At 38.0% G+C, this 24,340-nt stretch overlaps 1 protein-coding gene across 4 annotated transcripts in view; it reads left to right on the top strand.

Moving 5' to 3' along the window:
- dock1 (dedicator of cytokinesis 1) overlaps nt 1-24,340 on the top strand; it is a 177,559-nt gene that overhangs the window by 4,258 nt on the left and 148,961 nt on the right. For all 4 annotated transcript variants that reach the window (XM_086139460.1, XM_086139462.1, XM_086139461.1 and 1 more), the window contains exons 2-11: nt 14,739-14,822; nt 15,250-15,290; nt 15,415-15,470; nt 16,202-16,298; nt 16,591-16,739; nt 17,304-17,439; nt 18,534-18,691; nt 21,018-21,099; nt 21,652-21,787; nt 22,607-22,679. In XM_086139460.1, coding sequence (XP_085995586.1) covers nt 14,739-14,822; nt 15,250-15,290; nt 15,415-15,470; nt 16,202-16,298; nt 16,591-16,739; nt 17,304-17,439; nt 18,534-18,691; nt 21,018-21,099; nt 21,652-21,787; nt 22,607-22,679 — 1,012 coding nt within the window. The remainder of the gene's footprint in view (nt 1-14,738; nt 14,823-15,249; nt 15,291-15,414; nt 15,471-16,201; nt 16,299-16,590; nt 16,740-17,303; nt 17,440-18,533; nt 18,692-21,017; nt 21,100-21,651; nt 21,788-22,606; nt 22,680-24,340) is intronic.

Here is a 24,340-nt window from a genome sequence, read left to right on the forward strand (position 1 = left end):
AGAGCAAACTGAACACTGAGCAACAGGACTGTTTACTGAAGCCACACATCACTGTTGAGACTTCAGTGCAAATTGCCCTTGAGAGCATGTGCTGTCATGAGAAATGTTTTCCACTTCTCAATGCTCTGTCTTTATAATTACACTTTAAAGTGCTTAAATATAATACCAGTTTAGTTTCAAAATGCATTTCCCTCCCCCAGCTGGCTGTCTTCTCCTGGGCTTGTGAAGAAATGCTTCTTACTGAATGTCCGATTAAGGATGGACAATTTATCTGAGGAACAAATGGACAAACACACATACTCACTGATCTCTCCACCTCTGGGATACATAGTCATATTTTCAACTGATGTGCGTGGCAGAGTGCTGGTCAACAGAAAAGACAAATTCACTTGTCTCTCAACCAAAGTCATAAGTAATTTGTGAAGCTGCTGCTGTATAACCCCCCCCCCCAACACATAGAATTGCAGTAAGCTAACAAATATGGTTCTAATTAAAATACAGTCTAGGTTTTACCATAAATTCTAATCTTGTCTTTAATTCAGTGCCTTGCATTTTACCATTCGCTTATAGCTATAAATAGAGCTTCTTCTTCTTAATTTTCTTTTGGCTGCCCCCTTTGGGGGTCGCCACAGGGAATGAACTTCCTCCATCTAACCCTATTCGCTGTATCCTCTTCTCTAACACCAACTAACTTCATAGCCCTAAATAGACCTATTTGATGTGAAATATGTGACAGTGAAATTCTGGTCATTCCGCTTGATCATTTTACTTCTTGGATTTTATGGAAGAATGTATTTTCAATGCATTTCATTCAAGAAGGCATTGTCTCACGCCAGTTTAAGGCCAAATAAATATGAAAATGGAGAAGTGTTTTTCTTGCGATTGCTGCAATCTCTGCTAGATGTTGCCACTACTCACTCTGACATAACCAAACATTCAGCAACCCTGTGTGTTTTTACATTTTAGAACAAAGGATCTGATTTGTGTCTCTGCCTCTAAGATTTGTCCCAAAAAGCAAAGCTGGGAAATCCAGAGGCATAACATCTTTACTTGAGTTAAATAAATCAGTAGGTTAATAGGATGGAGCCTGTAGAAGGAAGCGGATGTTGGGGTGAGAAGCAGAGGAGGACGAGGGTGGTATTTTTTCGTCTGGAGGATAAACAGTTGCCTCTCTGTTTGGTTCGTTATAGACGCAGGTGCTGTTTATGGTGCGACAACTTTGCTCATAAATTAAACTGTATAAACGGAAATTGCTTGCTGCCTGCCGCAGAGTGCGGTGATCAAAATCTCCCATGGCTTTCCTGAGTTATCACTTGGAGACCTGATGTTAAGCCAGTGCCATTATTCCAAACTTTATATGCTCCTGCATGGGACTTTTGGCCTTGTTGTTTCTTTTGTGCTTGGAGACACTTTTCACTCAGTCCCATCTTGATTCTTCTGGTCCATTTAACATGAATGTAAACAAAAGATCTTCCTCTTCCTCTTTTCCTCTTCTGCATCCAGCAGCTGTAAGGCATACCCTTAAAAGGACACACTTTGAAAAATTTACAATTCACACTTTTTGTTGTATTGCATCAAAGATCTCTAATGTTACATTGTACTGATTATGTCACCTTCTTTAGTGTTTGTTAAAACTTTGGCTGTCCTCTTTCTCTCTCTTTTGAGTTCTGTATGTGAAAGAGAATTATATATTAACTATCGGCTACACTGCTTGGTGAGGCAGTTCTAATAATACAGTTCCCAATGGTTTGCTGTGAGAATGACAGCTGGTCTGTTTAATCACTGCATAGCTGATTTTGGCTCAGTACTAAGAAAAAACAGAGCAACTTTTACATCTTGTTTGTAAGTGTTGCTGTCAAGGTCGAGTTGATTGGTGGGGAATAAAAGGGATCGTTCACACATGCTAGTATTTGCACAAGTGAAAATTTGATTCACGAACCTGTGTGCAATTTCCAATTTATATCAGCATTTTCTATAAACCAGGACGTTTAACCTTTATATGAAAATAGGAAAAAAAAAGTATTGCGATGATTTTAATCCTGTTTGGATGATTCTGGGATGTAAAGATGAGAGGCAATCCCTCAGGTTTCCTTACTGAAACTGTAATGATCCAATTACAGTGTTTAAAAAAAATCTGCTATGCAGAACTAACCTCGGGACTTAGGAACGCTTTTCAGTTTCTTGAAAGTATTTCTGATACTGTGTGCTGGAAATTGTATAATTCAGTGTATTCATCATATGGTAGGGGCGTGGTTATTAGGTAGTGGTTATATATAGGTAGTAGTTATTTCTTCCGACTAACAGCAAGAAGGACCCTGGTTTGATTTTTGTGGAGTTTGCATGCTCTCCTTATGTGTCTGTGGATTTCTTCCAGGTTCTTTAGTTTCATCCCACAGTCCAAAAGACATAGATTGGGGAGAAGAAAAAATGAAAAATTGCACAGATGTATGAATGACACTGAATGGTTTTATGTCTGTTGAATGTCTTGTGTGCACCTGTGACTGGTCCAGGGTGCATCCTGCCGCTCACCAAATGACACTGAGATAGGCTCCAGCATCCCAGCAACCCCTGAGTGCAGGATAAGCGGTGAAATGAAGGAATGAATCATGTGGTATTTAAAAGTAACCTACATTGTCACTTCACAGATGAAAATACCCAGAGGAAAAGGAATACATTCCATGCCAGTGGAACAACCGCTGCAAAACCATTCTATTGTAGGTGTAAAATTCAAGCTGGGTCTCGGAAGAAAACATCCCCAGAAAACACATTCTGATAGTCCTACGAGTTTAAATTAAATAAAGTTGATTGATGGGTTGAAATCCTGGTTCTGGTATGAACTTTGCAAGCTGTAAGCCCACTTCGTGTTTGTTCTATCTGCATCAGCCATGGCAGGTTGTCTTTCACCAAATGGGACAGCTTTCCTTTTGGACTTGTTGTAATAGAGGAAATAAATGTTGGGGTGTTATTTATTATTCCATTATTTATCTTTATAGATACAGAGAAAACTCTCAAACAGTAACAGGACTGTTTATGTAAAAGCAATCAGAGATTTATTCCTGTTTTAATTTCAGGTATTTTATCTTTATGTACACAGACTGAAACCCTCTGAGACCCCTGTCAGATGTTTTCTACTGTTTATAATTATACACATATTGCAGTCAGTTGTGGTCTTCTTTTATTCTATTTATTCTTAGGCTTAACATTTTTAATGCATTTTATGTTGTTAATTTGTTGTTGAGTGACATCGCAAAAAGTTAATTATCCTGTTTTTTCTGTGTCGAGGATGTGTAGAGATTTAAATCAGTTTTTGTTCGATTAAAGCACTTCTGCCTATTGTAACTAGACTTCAGGTTAACTTCTTATCCGAGGTATCTTCGAGAAAGATTTGCTGGTGCTGCTGAGAAATGATTGAAGTGCAGTTTTGTCCATTTAATTCCTAGGTGCCTGGATCCGGTGGAGTGACTTCCATTCTTTCACCTTAACTATATACGCATCCCATGTTGCTCAGAACCCTTTTTGGATTAGTTTCTCGGTTGGTTGACGCTGCACTGGCATAAAGTGACAAGGTTTGACTTGACTGAGCTTTGTGGTAATACTTGACAAATGCAGGCTGAGTAATTGCAGCTCTGCATACCAATTATCGTGAATGGCTTGTAACATTCGATTTTGGCACTTTGTCCAAGGCATTAAGAAGTAACCAGGTTGCTGATGTACGATGGGGCTGTTCGAGTGTCTGACTAACTGTTGTTCCCAGCTGCACAGGCAGGCAGACTTTGGTACCCTCAGTATTGATTGAGGTTATGCCTAGCAGCCTGCGCATTGTCTGAAAAGACTCCTGTAGCGCTGCCTTTGCTGGCTTGACAGATGGCTAATGGTGTGTAACATGTCAGTTTGAAACAAAGGTCAGCAATATAGATGTGTGTTATTACATAATTTAGATTTGGCTGGATCAAAGTAATATAGAAGGGGCTTAAAACTGTCATCTCCCATTAGGTGGGTATTTAACATGGGTGTATGAAGGCAGGGTTTCCTTTGCAGTAGTAACTCTCAGGTAAAGTGCCTATCTGCTTTTTCCTTTGCCAAACCAAAAGTTTATTTTCTATGTTGAGAGTCACTTTGCTTCTTTGTCTTCTTCTTTCTGTTGGGAGCAGGGAATCTCAATTATTCTTTTTTTTTTTTTTCCTCCTCATCCGCTGTTTCCTTCAGGGGTCACCACAGTGAATCATCTGCCTCAATTTTTACCCTTTCCTCTGCATCCTCTTCTCTCGCACCAACTAACTGCATATCCTCTTTCATTACCGCAACAATTCTCCTCTTTGTTCTTCCTCTTGGCCTCCTGCCTGGCCGTTTCAACCTTAGCATCCTTCTACCGATATTTTCGCTATACCCTCTCGGTTTTTGTCCAAACCATCTCAGTCTGGCTTTCTGAGTTTGTCTCCAAAGCATATAACAGGTCTGGCTAGCCCTGTCTTCTCCTCAGTGCCACTGTTGCTAAACCATACAGCATCACTTGTCTTACCACTGTCTTGTACAGCCTGAATCTTGACTAAAACATAGAAATGGCAAAGTTATCCACCTGCTTTGTTTAACCACTCACTTGCTAAATTAAAGTGATAGCGGACCTTAAATGACTGGCTATCTTTAACTTTAACTTTTGACTTTCAGTCAAAATTTTTATCATCAGATAATTTTTTCATGGTTTATTCAAAGCACACAAACAAATATTTGATGCAGGAATTCGCTAAAACATGAATATTCACCAACCATGGCCTATCTTTGACTTGAAGAGGAAGGTGATAAATCAACAAATAGTTTTCCATTAAGACAAAGATGAAAATTCTTGAATTTGTATTTTACGTTTTCAGTCTGTTATCCTTTCCATTAGAATGCAAATCCAGCTTAGGTTTGTGCTGTGATCATTCACTAAGACTTTCCTGTAATGGGACTTGATCACCAAGAGAAAATAATTGGGGCCGACCTGAACGCTGTTCCACTTGAACCTGCTCTGAAATTCAAGTAGAAAATGTTAAAGAAAAACAACTTGATATGAATCAGGGCATAAGCCACCCAACCACTAATAGCACTTTTCTAAATCATCACTATATATTCTAAAATTTGAATAACCATGAAAAGAGAACACGACTTTTCTGGAATGCAGACGGAATATCATAACAAGTGCAAGTACTTTGAATGGTAAAGTTAACTTTCCAAAGATACTATTTAGCAATACGAAACCAATCAATAAGCAATATGACTGTGCAAATTCAGAATTAAGTATTACAAGCCGATTGGCCAGGATAAGACTTTATCTGGCAGTGTTGAGAGCTTGCAGCTGAGCTGAGACTGCGCAAGGCTCCTGGTGGGCGAGCTGACACGGGATGACCTGTCTTTTCTGTGGGTCAAGAATGAGCTGAAAAGGTTGGCATGTGGGGGGGGAACTCATTTCCCAAGCAAAGGGAACAAAGACAATAAAGTAATTCATTATTTATTATATACATTTACACTTTGAGATTAAAACTCCTCACAGATTTATATCGCTGTTAGCATTTCTTGTTTGCAGAGGTAATCAATCTCTGGTACTGGTGGGGGAGTAAGCGGCGCTTATTAAAGGCCATGATCATTACACAGATGTCATGATGGGGGGTCAGTAAAAGGGCACCTTCTATGTTTTAGATTTTTTTTCCAATCACAAAGCCATAGTTTTTTCACGTCAACCTAAACAAGGCTGGTGCATTTGAGAAACTGTTATGTACAATGCATTGGACAAACAACTGCAGCTTTGAAGGCTATAATAATGCAGTGCTGCAACAGCAACACAGTTGTTGCATTCATAGATTAACCCAGGTTTCACCTTGAGTCCACACACGTAGCAAGAAATGTGTTGAGTGATTTGTTATGCATGGTGGTGAATGTAGCTGGGTTGGTAATGTCTGGTATTCTTTCATGAGCACAGGTACGCGTCTTCTAAGACAACATGAATGATATGACAGTAGATACATTTGTAAGGCAAGGCTGTATCAGTTTTCAGGGTGATTAAACTCGTGTTGCTGTCATATCGGCATTCCTTTTCAGTTGCTCTCCTTTTCTGAAGCAATGTCTTGAACTTTTAGTACGTAATGCCCGACCAATAAGTTTGCATGTTCCCTGGAATCTGTGTTATCTCATTTACTCTAGATGAATGAGTTGCACAGCATTTTAAATGCAAAAGCTTATCTCATCTCATATGCTGCTCTGGGACAATCATAAGATGAGTCCTCTTTCATTCATTTACAATTGAATAGCATTTTTTTTTTTTCTAATTTGTAAGTGTATTTTTTACATATTTTTTTTTACATTTTTTCTATCAGCCTACCTTAATTGTTGCATTTATGCTTGTTTCTGATGACTATACCTGCACATCTTAAATTCTCACAAATAAAGGAAAACACGAAAAAATGTTTAATGTATTCATTTTGCTCAAGTAGAGTTAGAGAAGATGTTGTCTTCCAGTCTTTATATTATGTTGATTTTGAATCTTTTTGTCTCAAAGACCAGAGGTTTATGCCGAAAATAAATGGAAAGGCAGACCATCTCTGAAGCAATTGAAGTTATAAAAATGTCAACATTAATATTGGCTGCAGTCCATATCAATGTTGCATTTTTCCCATGGGATGTGAGAGGATTTCTGATGGAGGTATTAGTCTTTGATCACGGATGCAAACCGCTATGGAATTTATGGTTGCGAGAGGAAACCTTTCTCTAAGGTGCGTGCGTTCGTGTGTGCATGCGTTTGCTTGTGTGGCTAAATACTAAATCTAAGTCAAAGCCTTGAAACTATGATGTTGGTTGGCCCAAAAGCCAGTTTTAGCTTTCTTTGAGTGGCAGCTCAACTATGATTTGGATTATGATGTGGTGCTGTTCTTACTGACATCAGTCTCATTTTGCTCAAGAAATGATAAGAAATTAGAAAAATGCAACTTTGAAATATATTCTTTCTCCTATATAAGTGTGTCTGCTGACATTCTGATAGAGCAATTACTAGTACCTGACAAAGACTTTGCAACATCAACAAAAAGAAAAGTCTGTCATGAGTCAACTCTGAAACCATGATAGCTGTCTGTGAGGAGCTAATGTGTAACCTAATGAGGCTCACCAGAAATGACAACACAGGAAACGTTCTGTAAATATACCATTAGATGCATACTTTTTGTGCTGCAGATACAGCTGTTTATTTCTTGAGTTGAGTTTGTGCTAGCAGCTGTATCTTTAATTAAACTGGAGGTCAGCTTTACATGGGCATGCTGTGGGCACAGTAATAAGCTTGTGGTTCACTTATTAACCATGCATTTCAAAGATTAGATGAAATGGGCAACACATTTTCTTTTTATACGTATACCACTTTTAAAAAAAAAAAAAAAAAAAAAAGGCTAAATGCATTGTTAACCTGATTGAACTAGTTTCCCATGATAGCAAAATTCCCACGTTAGCTATTGTGAACATTTATTTCCTGAATGTTTTATATACATATATATGTGTGCCTGATGTAAACCAGATCATGTGTATTATGTTAATGCAATAATAGCCCAACTGGGGCACAATTGTGGTGCTGCAGTCTGTGTTGCCTCTATATAGTCACCCATGTATTTTGAGTGTTCCTTGCTGTGCAAGAATATCTGCTTTTAAGACAGTTTGACAGCTTGATGTTGGCAGCAAAAAGAAAGCTTTGACTGCAGGCAACCTTTCCAAACAATATTACAGATCTCCCTGACCTCCTTCTTTTCTGTAGGACATTTCAGAGTGATGCTGTGTTGATTTCTCATCGCTGACAGTGTGACTTCTGCCGCAGTAAAACATGGTGTCAGCCTGATGATTATAAATAATAGTATATAGGGAAGGTCCAGGGCATTTTGAGTCACAAATATCTATTTTCTTTTTGCACTGCCATATGCTACAGATGTGCACCTAGTAAAAGGTCAAAAACTTTACACTTGTCACTGTAGTCACATTTTTTGGCAAAATAACTTTTTTGGACATTTTTCAAAGTGAAATTGCAGAGTCAGTAACAGAGTTGGTCAAATATTTGGAATTAATTATGCACTCGTTAACATTCCTATCACAGGAGATGTAACATGGGGCATGAAATAATTAGCTATTTCTTACTGTGCAAAAGGCCAATCGGTGGATCCACTTTACTCCCCTCATGCTGCTCATTGGTGTATATCCACAATAAATGCTGTTGGCCCTGTGATTTGGTCCTATTGTTAAAAGACGATGAAGGCATTTATGATTGTCTAATGGCTGCAGACATTATTCTGAATAATATAAGTTTAGCTTTTTTTGATGAGTCACAGTGAAAGTGTTGCACCTATGAATCTGTATGAATCTCAGGCAGGTTTGCTTTGCACCATAGTCAACCGAGGACCAACGTGCAAGAAGAAACCGTGCATGTAAAGCATTGCTGTGTGCTTCGTAATGAGCATAGTACTGCTATCTCTCCCTGCTGTATTGGGAAGATGATTTTCAATTAAAGAAAACGCCGCTCTGCCGAGGCAACAGTCTGAGTTATTATCAGCTTGTTTAGATTGTACCCTGAGGCCCGGGCTGGAGTCGAGGGAGGGGAGGGGCGTAACAGGAAGTTGTGCCAAAAGGTATTACTGCTGTTGGCATTTAGATCAGGCACAGATTAGTCTCACCATTAGTTGTTTCCTTCTTTTTGCTGCTTTGTGCACACCTCAAACTTGCCCACTGTGCCTCCTGTATACTATTGTAGTTAGTAGGGTTCCGTTTCTATGTTAACCCTATTGTTTATCTTCCTGTTGTTATTAGTTCATCAGTATTCACTTCTTGCCCAGTGGAAAGGCCCCATCCATTGTTACAGTAATATTTCAAAAGGCATTTCCTGCTCGTTTCCAGTTAAGGCGAGTGGAAATCTGGTCTGACTGCTCTGTGAGAGACTTTGAGCTTTGTTCCCTCCCGGCTGTGCAGCAGAAATATTCATTTCAGGTTAATTACACTGGAATAATTGCAACTTTGAAACTGTAGATGAAGCTAAAATGGTCGAGCATGTAATTTGTTGCAAAACAACAGGTTAATATGGGTTTGTCCTTCAAGTTTGATGTCACTTTTTGTGATTTGATCCATCAGGCCTCAGACTGTATGGCTAAATGTCACTGAGGGGTTTCAGACCTCTTGGCTGCTGGTTCTGCGACCCGACCCCGGATAAGCCGAATACAACGGACAGATGGATGGGATGTAAATCCGTAGAATGTTTTCCACAATTTTTAAATGGCACTGCTTTTTTTCATCTAGAAATTTCAAACATTTCAATGTGTCACATGTTATGTTTCATTACAGCAACCTCACCAATTAATAACACACCATAGAGCTTTTATTAAGTTTTTACTTAACTGCAGATGTAAATACATAATAAATATAAATGAATACATGTATTGACAAAGTTGCCCATTTTTTAAACTAGATTCAGAATCATTTTTATTTTATAGAGGAAAACGTAATATCATTTTGGCTTAATTTAAAATATTCAACAATGTGTTAAAGGCAACAGTGGTGATTTACTAATATATTTGTAGTTTGTGTAGTTTCAAGTTTCAAGAAGCGGTATTGTTGGAGTAGCACACCAACCATTCCCTGATCCCTTAATATCCGCTTTTTAATTTGAGTGAAGCTGAATGTAATGCCAATGTCAGTGAAATGATTGACATTCCGCCTGTATGAAATAGGATCAGCCATTGATGCAATTTTCTTTACAAGGCTTACCAGAGTGTATCTTCAAACCAGTCCCCTACTTCAACTCTGTTTTGGTCGCAGCCCCAGTCTGAGGGGGGAAACTGCTTTCCTCTCTGTATCTTGCATAATGAGCACCACGCTGTATTAGTTGGGCTTGGCTCCAATTGCTGAGGCCAAACTCAGTTGCTGCAGTTCTATGATTTCTTTGCTGGATGTCATCTACCTGCCACAAGACATTGCAGGATTTTCTGCCTGTTTGGCACCTCAAGAGCCAAGCACAAGCCGAATGAGTTTTCTCATGCGCCACGCTTCCTTTTCTTCCTGCAGAATCCTCTTGCCAGGGATTTCTTGTTTGAGTCACTGACTAATACTCAACAGAAAGAAGCTCAGTTTCTCTCCAATGAGCTTTTCTCTTTACATTACTATTTTCCTCCCCCTTTCCCACCCTCCCCTTTTCAACATGGCTTATCCTCATCTGAGTGTAATGATATGTTATTCTTTGCATAGATTAGTGTTAGTTTTAAGTGATCCAGAAGTGTAGAATTGCAATCGGTTTTTAGATGATGTTGGATTTGATTGTGGAGGGGGTGTTGATATGCACTAGTTAAGTGGATCGATCTAGACCAGACCTGGGCATTTTACGGCCCATGGGTTACATCCGTTCCATTTTGCTTTTTTATCCGGCCTGCCAGACTATTTTCTTTCAAAATTGGATTTAGAAACTCCTTACTTTTTTCCTTTTGTTTAATTTTGTATGGATGATTACATACAAAATAATGTCGGTACATTTTATATGATCATTAATGATTTTAAAGTTAAAATAAAATGCCAATTGCAATTTTCATTTTGTTACAGTTAACATGATGCCTAGTTGGCCAGCGCATAAAAATTAAATAAGAAATGTGGCCCGCCAGCCAAAATAATTGCCCACCCCTGGTCTAGACGATGATTCCTCAGTCATTTCCTCGAATGAAAATGCTCTTTGAACTCTTAGCCTTGTTTAAAAGGTTATATATGGTAATGTCCCCCTATCCCACCGGCAAATGATGCTATTGTTTATTTCATCTTCAGAAAATAATTTGCATGCAACACTCCAGGGAGAATATGGTCCACTTCCTCATTCTCATCGTCTGCTTGCTTTGATGGATTTTCTCCCCCTCACTGCTTTCTAATTGACATCAGTTAACTCTTGTGTATGCAAATACAGGTTTATGAGTAATCAGTGCAGTCATCCAATCCCCACGTGACAAGAATTACTTTGGTCCCTGTGTTAAATTGCGTTGTCATTTTCCCCACCCGTCAGGGCTGTGTTTGATGGTTGTCGTTTAGTAAGTGTCTATCCCAGGATGTCGCTGATGTTCACTTTTTTAAATGGCATCTCTTGTCCAGTCGAGGTTTGTTTGTTTGATATGACATCCATTAAAAGCCATCTCAGGGCCAGTTTCTCTTTTTCTGTCGAAAACAATGCGATGTTACAGTTTATGTGTTGTTTCCTTTCAGCACCTTCCGGTTAGATAACCTGACAAATCAGCCGAGCTACTGACCCAGTTACAAGCAGAAACACAGCCCACTCTTGATACTGTTAATGATGTTTAATTGAGCAAGCCCTCCTGTATAGCCTCTCTGCTGGTCTCTGATGGCTGTGCAGAGATAAATCCTTTTTGTTTGTTTTGCCCCCCCCCATACCTTTTTTGTATCTCAGCTTTCGAACTACTGAATTCATTTCCTGAAGTCTTTGTCCGATTGTTAGCCGGTGGCTCCTGTTCTGGTGGATTCATTAGGCTTGCTGGCTTGTCCGGGGGATCAGAAATACATTGTGGACATGCACGTGTATTTCCACAATACACTTAGATAACAAAATGCCACTGGGTTGAATGAAAGGGACTACACATGGCTTATTTATGCCTTCCATCGAACACTAAAGTTGTTGGCAGGCTGAGTTTCACTTTACACACCGAATGTTGGGCTTGGCAGGTGTTTATCACTGCCTATTAAACCTCATGGCATCTGAACGGGCTGATTAGTGTTGGTGAGAATGTATTTGACCACTGACCACTCTTAATTCTTGATGATTGCTGAGACATTTCCCCCATACCAGAATAAACTTTTACTAGTCTTTGAGGATGATGACTCTTTGACTTTTATAAATTGCCTTATTTTGCTTTTAACAATGAAATAAGAGGGTGTTTTAAGCTCATCTGACCTCGAAGCTGACAGTTACTGTACTGCTAATTGGTATTTTCTGTATCTCTCTGCCTTTTCTTTAATGTTTCAGTCCTCCAAACTTGTGCTAACTTGTGTACTAAAATTTCTTTCTTTATCTGACTTCTGGTAAAATAACATTGAGACTTATTCAGAAACTGTTCTGAAGAAAAAAAATATCCTTCAACGGTTCAGTTACTGACTGATATTGTCTCATATGGAATTTATTTTTATTTATGCTTTACAGCGTATTTAAATGCTGATTTGATTGTCACTAAATATTGTGCATGTATAAATGCAATTTATGACGATATGTACTTGTGATGAAATATCAAGTGTTTAAATTAATCTAAACATTTTCAAAAATAGAATAGAAGAAAGTCAACATAATTCCATTAGAACTCATCAATTTGAATTTCTTTAAGCTTTCTTTATCGGTCATTCTGCTTTCTCTTTCTTTTTATGATAGGCGATATAGTATTTAGAGATATAATATTTTAAGACTGTGGACATGAAAGGACATCTTCCTGTGAGTTTTACTTTTTCAAGTAAGAAAGTCAGATATTTTCTTTCAAGAAAATACCTTACAAAATAACCAATAATGACAATTGTACAATTTGCATGTCATTAGTTTGCTTAATTTAGTCATGATTTACATGATTTTTGTTGTTTTGTCAGCGTCAAAATGCTAAACTGATGTGACCTGGAACCTGTGAGGTTTGGTTGAGTTTGGGTGTCCGATCCTTAGCCGTGATGAAGGCATCACTGGTGATGAACAGTATTGTGTTGTGGGTTCGGGCATTGTATGATGATATCCGTGGAGAACGTTGTTTGGCCTGAGTCTGAAACTAGGGACTTCTGTATGAACGCAAAAGCTGCAACAGCAGAACAGCTACATATCACACCATATCAGGCTTGGGGTGACATTGTGGTAATGTTGTTTAATTAAGCCAACAAAACATTATAGTCAGGAGGTCATTTGTTGTTGCAATGTTGCAGGATCTGCATGAAAAGAGCTAGTAATTACTACTTTAGTCATTACCAACATCTTTCATGGTCTACAACATGAAAAATAATCGGAAGCTAAAGATGATGAGAACTCTTATGGTTAAATCCTGTATGTGGGAGTTGCAGTCATGGAATTATTACACTGTAGTCGCATAGGTGATAAAACAGGAATGCTTTGTTCCGGATAATTGCCTACTATAACAACTTAAACGCTAAATGGTGACATAAAATCCCTTTGGGCCACCTAGCATGCTAATGAAATATAATAAACTTCTTTTGTGACAGGCAATCATGGGAGAAACTTGTGAAATCACTTTATGTGCCATCAGCATGCTGGGAAGACCCCTGTCTGCAGGGATGGTCTTTTCGTAATTGAGTTTTCCTTCACCTTTGGAAACCGCTGTTGAAGTGGCCCTGCATGCATCCCCCAGGAGACACACACGCACGCACACACACACACATACTAGATGTGAACTCTGTGTTATTTGTCCCTCTGTTTCCTCTACTTCACAGCCGCCCACATACTGTATATGCAATGTATGTCCTTTTGAGGGTTTATTCAGTGAATAAATTAATTTATTTGTGATGGAAAATGTCAGTCATGGTTTTTTTGACAACATGGTTTTGCTGTCACGTGTTGCATGCTGGGATTTTGTCACTGTTACAGAACCTTGGCCTGCTCTGACATAAAAAGGCAGACTGGGTGTATCGCCTTTTAATGATCGGAGATGCTCAGCTATTGTTCAATTGAAGTCGACAGGTCAAAAAGGCTTAATTTGTTTTTCTAAACTAGCAGGATAAAAAGTAAGACTTCACATGAGAAATCATTAAATCATTGTTTTTTTTTTTCAGACTTTTGGTTGGTTGGTTTTGTTTACTTATTCTTTAATCACTCCCTTTGTTTTCACTAATTGGGGTTCGATTGGATATATGAAGACTGACTGATTTTAGTTGGGTTAAGGAATAATTTGGTGATAATTTTTTCTGAACGGAAAGCACTCTCAAAATTTTGTTATTCTATGCAAAAACATCTCTTGCAGCCAAAGGTATTCTCTCAAATGCTGAAAACTGTGTAATACAGTAGTCTCTTTTTCTGTTCCCTCTTGTTGCCTGAAGTATAGAAATACACAGGATGGCCACTTTTATAAAAATGGTTCCTGTCTTGACTGAAAATGACTACTATTTTACAGAAAATGTAAATGAAAATATCAAATTAAATGCTTTTTCTATGCCTATGTATCTGCTGTTAACTGCCACTGTTTTTCTTAAGATGTTAAATAGACTAAAGTAGATTTTTATATCTGCTATTTTTTACAGCTAGGGTTAGGGTTCGGTGTACTCTGTTTCAACTAAATGCAATGTTATGTATTTTCAGTGATGTTATCTTTGAGTCATTCTAAATTTATTGGGTAGATGTAATGAGATTCTTATTATTGATTTTTCATGATCAGCAGGGGAGACTGTTTAAAATGCCAAAGTGTCTACATGGAAGTGAAAAGAATCATTGATTATTTTGTTATATCTCTTTTCTCCACTTCAAATTTGGTGTAACTTTGCTTTTAGAGGGTAACAATGCTCGGCTGTTTCCTGTCTTTGGATTGTGGGCATGTTGATATTACACCATCAGTTGTCCAAGGCCCAACCATCAGTTTGTCAGGCTGTGTAGGATGACGTCCTGTGTGATGCAACAACCACACATGGCCGTGGCACACAAGAAGTCACAAAGGAGCTAAATGCTTTATTGCTTTTTTTCCTCTTGTAATGACTCCTCTTCTTATATTGTCCTCACTTGTCTTTTTCAGCAATCTATAACTATGATGCCCGGGGAGAAGAGGAGCTGTCACTGCAGATTGGAGACACAGTGCACATACTTGAGACATATGAATGTGAGAGCAGCCTTACAGATGATAAGAATGATCAGAGTTGACATACCAATGTTGCACATTATTTTCATGTCATTGCAAGGGTATTCTTGTGTTCTGCCAAACCTATACATTGCAACAGTCCAATGCTGTAACAGCAAAAAATCACATTCTGACAGTGCTAATTTAAATGTTGCAAGCTGGTGTTGCATATGCACGTTATGTTAAGTTTTATATCAGTGCACTTCTTTCCATTACTTTGAAAGTCTGAAAAAATCACGTGGTCTAAACTATTGGAAAGTAATTTAGTTCAGCTACTAATGTGAAAAGGTTATTATATTTATATATATATACATACATACACACACACACACACACATATACACCCACACACACACATATACATATAAAAGTCTGTGCTTTCTTTTAATATGAGTCTTATCTCCAATAGACTGGTACAGAGGGCTTAGGCTGAGAAGGAAATCCAAAAAGGTGAGTGTTCTGTGCATGATTCAACATGATCTCACTTATTGCAACATTATTCTTAGGTTTTAAAATGCTTTAATTTCTGTTCCCATTTCGGTTCTTGACTATGTGATACTTTTTTTTCTTCCAGGGCATTTTCCCTGCTTGTTATATACACCTGAAAGAGGCCACAGTTGAGGGAAGCGGGTCAGTATATCTCTCTATGCTACTACCAACACTCTCCCGTCATAATGAAGAGTAGAATATCAAAAACATTGTTTTTTTCACCACACATTCAGAATGAAGTGGAGAAACGGGAATAAAATGTTTGTTTTTCAAGCAGATGCCCTACGTTAATGGATTACAATGGCTAGTTTTGTCTAATGACACTGGTGGTATAACAGCACTAAACTAATATGAATAGCTGTCTGTCACTTGTTTTGAAGTCCTGGTTTTACCTGTTTTCAGTAAAGAAACATCTTTGAATTACATTTTCTGTCATGTCTGTACTAGTTATGTTATGGACACAATAATTTCAAAAATTCTGATTTCAGATGAATGTTTAATAACATACAATGAGAAGCATCTAATTGACTGCATGATGATTGTATGACTGAATGTATGATGTTAAGAGCGTTACATAGTGATTTACTGAACAACCCATGTATGAAATCCTAAATCTAAAATGCGAATACATTTTTGACAAATAAATACAGAATTGAACTGAATGGGGAAAAAAAATGTGAAATCAGTCTGTCAGTCATAAATAAGAGGAACATAAATAATATCTTTTCTTGTAGGGGAAAACCCATAGAAAGTAAAATTTATTTCAATTCCCCAAATTCCTTTTTTTCGTAATATACATCTGATCACATTCATCTTCCAAATGTGGAGGCAAACAGCACACTGAATCACTCTATCACATTTACTCACTGCAGGCAAAAGGAGACAGTCATTCCCACTGAGCTGCCTCTGGTTCAGGAAGTTACCACCACACTGCGGGAGTGGGCATCAATATGGAGGGACCTGTATGTGGTAAGCCAGCATTGCCTCCTGTCTTGTAAACATGACGACAAACTCTGAGGTACTTTTTTTTTTTTTTTCTTCTGGTTTGCTCAAGGTCAGAACTCAATTAACTTATTCAGTGGCAGATTTATGCGATTGATTAATCAGTGTCTTTGCACGTTCGTAAATTATGACAGGCTAATTTTTTTTTTTCCAACAGATGGTAGCCTGCATTGTGGTTATTTTACTCTAATACTCATATTTGTTATTCAATCTAGGAATGTGATTGTGTTTCTAAGCTCTGCTTGTTAATCTGTTTCAGGGGGACAAACGTGAAATGTTCAACACTGTTCGTGACATGATCTATGACCTCATCGAATGGCGTTCCCAAATCCTTTCTGGCACTCTCCCACAAGATGAGCTCACTGAGCTCAAACAGAAAGTCACCTCTAAGATAGACTACGGCAACAAGTGAGAGCGCTTATATCCGCTTATTCTCACATTTATCTCCAAAAATTGCGCCTGCTGGAATGGGCCAGCATTGTCAATCAATAGAAAATGACAGGTCATCTCTAAGAAGTATACCTCTTGATAAATGGTATTTATTGCTGTGTGAGCATTGAGTCCATAAAATTGGTTGAATGTGAAAATAACAAAGCTCCATATGTGGATGAAACTTTAGCCTACTGAAGAAGGATGATTTCCTATTTATTATTTTTAGATTTATGACCTCCAGAAGCAGGAAGTGACAAGATGATGAAGGTCAATGACTGTTTATTAACAGGCTCCCTTTTAAGAGGAAGAGTTGAACAAGTGATATACGCTTTTCAAAGAAAAACACTTGAAATAAGCAAATTTCATTTAAAAGAAAATAAGCCAAGAGTTGGTAATATACAATGAACATGTATGTTTGCCCGTTTATGCTATCCTTGATAAAAATTCAAGTGTGCATCTAAAATTTTGCAGTATTGTGATGTGCATGTTTTCTTTCTCTTGTATTTAACTAGTTTTTATTTTCCCTTTTGTTTTTGCCAGGTACTTGGGTCTAGACCTGGTGGTCAGAGACAAGGATGGAAACATTCTGGACCCAGAGCTAACTAGCACTATCAGCCTTTTCAGAGCACACGAGGCAGCCTCTAAACAAATTGAGGATCGGATTCAGGAGGAGAAGGTGAGGGTGGTATAGGGGATAAGGACAATTATTACTATAGTGCCTTTTTAAGCAATTTTGATGATGCTCGTGGGATCAATAGTATCTCATCAATTCCGATGCCATGTAATGTTATACCTGGCTAAGAAACCATCGACCAGATTCATACAGCTTCTGTTAGTGTTTGCATCATACCATAGCACTGTGGTAATGTCTTTATAACTACTCCATTACCAAATAGTCACTTAACATGAAATCAATTTTATCCACTCCCATTTACGACTCTTATGGTCGTAATGGTTTCATTTAAAAAGGGGATATATCATTGATCTTTTTTAAAACTTAATTTAGATTTACGTGTTACATATGACTGTTAGACTGCAGTCAAAACTGGGAATTAAGTTAATTCACTCGCTACAGAATAAACTTATCATAATTGTAATTCAGTGTTATGAAGTGGCTCCTACATTTTCAAAACAACTAATTTTTTTAAAAACAAACAACCAAACAAACAACAACAACCAAAAAAAATAACAACATTCAAAACGGGCATAGTCAATCTGGCATTTAAACACAGAGGGATGTATTTGGGGAAAAAACTGGGCCGCTGAGGGTAAATAATAGATGCTTGTGTATTCAGAAAGTGAGGAGCACAGCCAGATTTCCTGTCTGTTTTACTTGGCGCATCAGTGGCATCTGTCACCTGAATGTCAGGATGGTCATGTGTAAGAGTGCCAGATGCTAAGTGCCCTGCAGTTATGTGGTTTCATCTTACGTGACCTTTTCAACCATCGGTCTATATTGCATATGCATGGGCAATAAGAATGTCCCCAGGTCAACATGATGAATATTAATGATGTACCTCCAGCATATTTTTGAAGGGCATCTAGGGAATCACTCAGTCCGTCCAACTTAGGGTAAAAAAATGCTCTTTGGTCCAGTGCAAAAATACATAGGGAGGAATTAAAGGGATTTTTCTCTTCATTCTTGTTATGTCATGATGCACCTAATCACTGAATCATTTTCAGTCCTTTTCCCAAAAGTTATTTGATCGGCACCTCAGGTTTGTGACTGTTGCATGTATTTTATGTGATTCATCGTTGTCCATTCAACAGTCTCAGAAGCAGAATATTGATCTGACGAGGCAAGCGAAGTTTGCCTCCACACCGGCGTTTGCACTCTTTGTGACTTTAAAGAATGTGGTCTGCAAAATTGGGGAAGATGCAGAGGTGCTAATGTCGCTCTATGACCCAGTGGAATCCAAGTTTATCAGGTAAACCCCCTGACTCTATTTTGCTCTCTTATTTTTATCCCTTTATCCTCTTCCTTTATTCGAAGAATAAATTGCTGAAACATTTATAGTATTTTTCTAGGTATTTTTTGGATGTATTGTGTAAATGCACTTCTCATAAGTAACATCATTTTGTGAGTGAGAAAGCCTTGATTTCATTACACCCAGGTAGACCAATTTACTCATGTATGACTTACTCTACAAACAACAGTGATTTGAATAAGTGCCTCTTCAACTGCATCAACAAAGCTAGGGTTAATGCAGTCAGTTTATCATTCATCTGTTGCATACAATGTATACAAGAACAGTGGTAATTGATCAGCTTTCAATTGTAAGACTTAAATAGTGAATATTATATAATATATAATGTGGAAAAGAGGTGAAGAGACGGGTCCAAGCAGGTTGGAATAGGTGGAGAAAAGTGTCAGGGGTACCATGGGATACCAGAATGAAAGGAAAGGTGTACAAGACAGTGGTGAGACCAGCTGTGCTGTATGGACTAGGAACTGTTACAATGACGAAAAGACAGGAGGCAGAATTAGAGGTTGCAGAGATGAAGATCTTGAGGTTCTCTTTGGGAGTGACCAGGATGGACAGGATCAGGAATGAGTCTATCAGAGGAACAGCACATGTTAGATCAGTGGTTCTTAACCTTGTTGGAGGCACCGAACCCCACCAGTTTCATATGGTCATTCACCGCACCCTTCTTTAGTAAAAAAATAAAATATGATTTTTTTTTACTGGTGCACGAAATGAATTGTGCATTAATGGTCTGATAGGGAGGTCTCACTCTGCTGCATAAACCAGCGACCTCAAAGCGGACCGGTAGGAAATCTCAGAGCAGGACGCTTTCAATGACTGTGCCCACTAACTGCAGACTAGAGTGAGGGGTGGACCTCTGCGGCGGAGGCTCCACCGAACCCCTGAGACCGACTCACCGAACCCCTAGGGTTCGATCGAACCCAGGTTAAGAACCACTGTGTTAGATGTTTTGGAGAGAAGATCAGAAAAGCCAGACTGAGATGGTTCGGAGGGTTAGAGAATATATTGGTAGACGGATGCTGGAATTGGAGCTACCAGGCAAGAGTTCTCAAGGAAGAGCTGAGAGAAGATTTAGGGACGTAGTGAGAGAGGATATGAAGGTAGTTGGTGTAAGAGGGGAGGATACAGAGAATGGGGTTAGATGGAGAAAGTTGATTCGCTGTGGCGACCTCTGAAGGGAAAAACCGAAAGAAGACGAAGATTTATGTATTTTGAGACAGCTGTAACATTTGAGAGGCATGAAGTTCATAGTATATTATGTGTATGGATTTCTGGATACCTGCAAGTCATTAAATAGCATTAAAAGTCATTAAATAGAGTTTGTCAAAATTAAGGCCTTAAATAGCATTAAAAGCATCAAATGCCATGTCTGGAATTCATTGTCTGTTCATTCCATTGAAAATTGATTAATTGTGTATATGAGTAATAATCATACACAAGGTAAATCCATGTGATATAGTTCCATTGTCACATGTACATATGCTATTGTCCAAAATCTATTCTAGATTGACATCATAAATAAAAACTATATAGCATCACATTAGATTAGCTGATTAGCTAACCCTAACACTAACCCTTACCCTGCAGAAACCTTGTATAAATATCAAATATCCCAAAGTGTCATATTGTACTGTACATATTTTTCATGTCAATATTGAGATACTTTTTTCATTTTCACAGTGTAAGTGAATTAGTCGGGAACATTCTTTTGGATGCTTTTCTTCAATAAGCACATAATGTACCTTTAAGATTGATTAAAAGTGTCTTGAAAAATTAAACACTAGATACCTATTTTCAAGTAATCACTGAGGAAATACAAGTAATGAATAAAAAAATGATAACATTTGCATATTTGTAAGCAGTTGTAACAAATAACCAGAAAAATGTGAAATATGAGAACTTCTCATTCTTAAAATGTATATGAAAGATATTTTTAACATGAGTGCGTCACATTTCACATTCTATTTTTTTTATATATCATCTTGCCCCAGGCCCAACTACTTAATATATATAAATTGGTTTATTTTATAGCACACTTATAACTTTCTTAAGGATGGTACGCAGACCTTCAAGTACACGAACCACTGGAATCCAGCAAAACTCCCAAACAACCCTGGTTGCTTGAATCAATAACTTTTGCTATTTATATATTGTGAGACCTGGGGAAGAAAATACCAATGACATGTGTGCTGGATTTAGTTTGTACTGTTAGGATGAACATGATCATTCTACACATTTCGCATTCTCTGTAATCTCTCCCTTGCAGTGAAAACTACCTGGTAAAATGGTCAAGTTCAGGTTTGGTGAAAGACATTGACCAGCTTCACAATCTGCGTGCAGTCTTCACGGTGAGTGTGCTTTTGTGTGTGCGCTTCTGCATTTTTGTGTGTCTGAACATTTTCCTGTGATGGAGCACAGTTTATTCAGCCATGTTATGAGGCATATGAGAGCCTGTTTACAGAACCTGTATTTGAAAATCTCTTGCAAAAAGAGGTCCCAATTGCTGTTTATTTGCCAGCGCAGTCACCTCTATCTAATGGAAGCCCAAGGACAGAGGAGTTAGTCAGGATTTACTTGAAGCAGTTAAATATTTTCAGCATGATAGCCCAAAGGCATATTATGTGGATAAATATCACATATTTTGCTTAATCATCTGATGGCAAAAATCTTGTCCATATATAAAATAATCTTCAGCTAAGTTGATATTGACAAAATTGACAACAATGTTGCTGTAACTTAAAAGGTGAGGTGGCCTGTCGAAATATAAAGGAAAAATTGCACAATTCCACCCTGTGGTTATAATAGTCATGGATTTGATTTAAAGGTTCATGGATTGATACATCATCCTACCATGTTTTTTTTTTCTTTTTTTTTTAACAACTTGTCTCATTCTTTTTCAGGACTTGGGAAGTGAGGATTTGAAGAGAGAGAAGATAAGTTTTGTGTGCCAGATCGTCAGGGTGGGGCGCATGGAGCTGCGAGACAACAACACAAAGAAGCTTACATCTGGATTGAGAAGACCCTTTGGAGTGGCAGGTATAGCAAACACAAAAGAGACACAGCAACAAGTTGTTTCTCCAAAAGAGCCGTCTTATTTTATTGTAATGCTGTAGTCCCATTTTAACAGTCCAGTCACAGGACTTGGCAGCATTTTATTCACTTAAAAATCCTCATACAGCCTCAGACACAACCATTTCTTTGACTTATTGTTGATATGAAGGATTGTGCCAAAAGTCCTTTCTAACTCCTGGCTGAAAATTTTGAGTATCCAACTAAAATAGTAACATTTAAAAGTTCTCATGCCAACATGAAGCTAATTTATGAAAGAAAGTGATTGACATTTTGCTCATAGTTCTCCAAATAAAAAAACGTGTCTCTTTTTACTCATGCCAAGAGATATTAAATAAGCCGGATGTATGGCATAATCGCCACTGCCACTTCACACAAGTATTTTAAAAAAAATCTGTCTTCTTTTAAAAAGTCATATTCTTTCGGGTCGTAAGATAATTTGATAAAATTTGACCGTTTATTTTGCGATACGTTCTGTAATTTTCCTTTCCAAATTCATCTTGTCATTGGATATGGATGACACCTAATAATCTTAATGATAAACCATTAAAACTGTCCTTGATTGTAGATTTTGTGACAATTCTGCAGGTAAAAGAAATCATAGTTACTTGATGTTCTAAGTTTTCATTATACCTCCAGCTCTTAATTAGCACTCGGTGAAGAATTCTCTGTCTGGGTGCTTTTACTATCCGCTGTGCCCTTGCTTAGCCGTTATCTACATTCCTGTGACAGACACTGCACCCTTCGCAGAATGTTGTAACCCTCTCTCCCTTTTTTTTCCTACAGTAATGGATGTCACTGACATCATAACGGGCAAAATGGACGATGAAGACAAGCAGCACTTTATTCCATTTCAGCCGTAAGTGCACACACATAAAAAAAAAAAATCATTTAGACAGGGGGAAAGAGTTCTCGCGAGCTTTCTGTGATGTTGTAAATCTCTTGCACCTTTTTTCCATGATTTATGTATAGAATGTCAGTAGCACAGCTGTTGTGTTTTTAGTTTTTAAGTCCTTGACACCTGATTAGCGTGGATTTCAAGACTGTTGTGCGTCTGTATTCCCGGCTGACTTAATTAAGGCAATCTCATTAACTGCTGCCACTCTCACAGGACAGTGTACAAAGCAAGAGTAACCTTTTCCTTAACGTGATTTTCTGCGTAATTGGAAATGCTTCAGATTCAGCCAGTTTAGTTGGCAGATGACCTAACTTAACAGTTTTTATCTGTGAGCATAAATCACGGAAATTAGTCGACCAGTCTATGGAGAAGAAATGAATCTCGATCTATAAGCGTGACGAAATGGGGACATTTGCTGAGGAAGTTAAACACTAGATTGTTCCATAGCCCAATATTGGACGTGTTCTAATTATTATTCTCCCTTTTCCCACTCCCTGTCCTCCAAACAGTCTCACAAATGTATTTTCTTTCACCAACAAGGCCTTTCCATTCTCTTTAATGGGCCTGGAAGGAAGCAGAATATGCGAGAAAAACAAAACTTCTTGATAGACCTTTGATTGAGGAACAATATGTTTTCCTCTGCAAAGGCTTTCTACTTGAAAGCAACAACCCCTTCTCTTCAATTCTGAATGCTTCTAGAATGCAACCATGGCCCTGATAAGTTTGTTGAATTGGAATTATAAACCACTTATTTTATCATCATAGACAAAAAGCACCTCCACCCCATAATATTGCTTTATTACAGTTATCAAATTTTTACAAGATTCTTCCCATTGCTCTTTTCCCAAACTAATTTGGTCATTGATTTTATTAGAATATTTATACTTGTTTTTTTTTCTTTTATTGTTTTCTCATCTTTTTCCCCCCGCAGTAGTAGTTAAGGTATTAGTGGTCTATTCATGCTGCTTCTGTTCCAAATCACTGAGCTCGAATCAGGTGCCAGGTGTTGTCTTTGTAAACTGTTAAGAATTTGTGATCCTGTGACAGTGTGCCATGACTTTGTCAACTGGGGACAGCCACTTCATTTGTTTCCATTATGATCTCTGTCTCAGGGAGAGAGCAGATATTTTAGCATATGCGTTTTCAAAGCTAAAATTTTGACTCCTGGCATCTGGACCTATAATGAAATGCCTATACTGGATAGATAGAGTGCTGCCGAACCAGTTCATTGGTCTCTTTTCGTCACTTTTTGCAGGAGTCCAAATAGACTGTATTTTAGGTGCGTTATGTGGAATCACAGCAATTATAGCTTTACAGAACTATTTGACATTTAATTTGAGCTGAATTAATAATGAAAACATTTACTCAACAAAATTGAAGTATCAATATTTCAAAGAGTCACTGGCTCCAACTTCTGAAATGTACAGATACGCTGCTCTTCTAATTCTAATACCTTGGGCTATGAAATCTTTCATGATTTGCTAACATTTTCTTTAAATAAATGATGAATCCCTGACATAATCATTAGCACTTTTAGTGTAATGTTTTCACACAGGTTTTTCCAGTTTTTATCATTTTAGCCATTCTTCCACGCTGTTTATAACATTCTAGTATCACACCTT

Source organism: Fistularia commersonii, chromosome 32, assembly GCF_037954325.1.
Source record: "Fistularia commersonii isolate RoL2024-O1a breed Wild chromosome 32, RoL_Fcom_v1.0, whole genome shotgun sequence".
Taxonomy (NCBI): domain Eukaryota; kingdom Metazoa; phylum Chordata; class Actinopteri; order Syngnathiformes; family Fistulariidae; genus Fistularia; species Fistularia commersonii.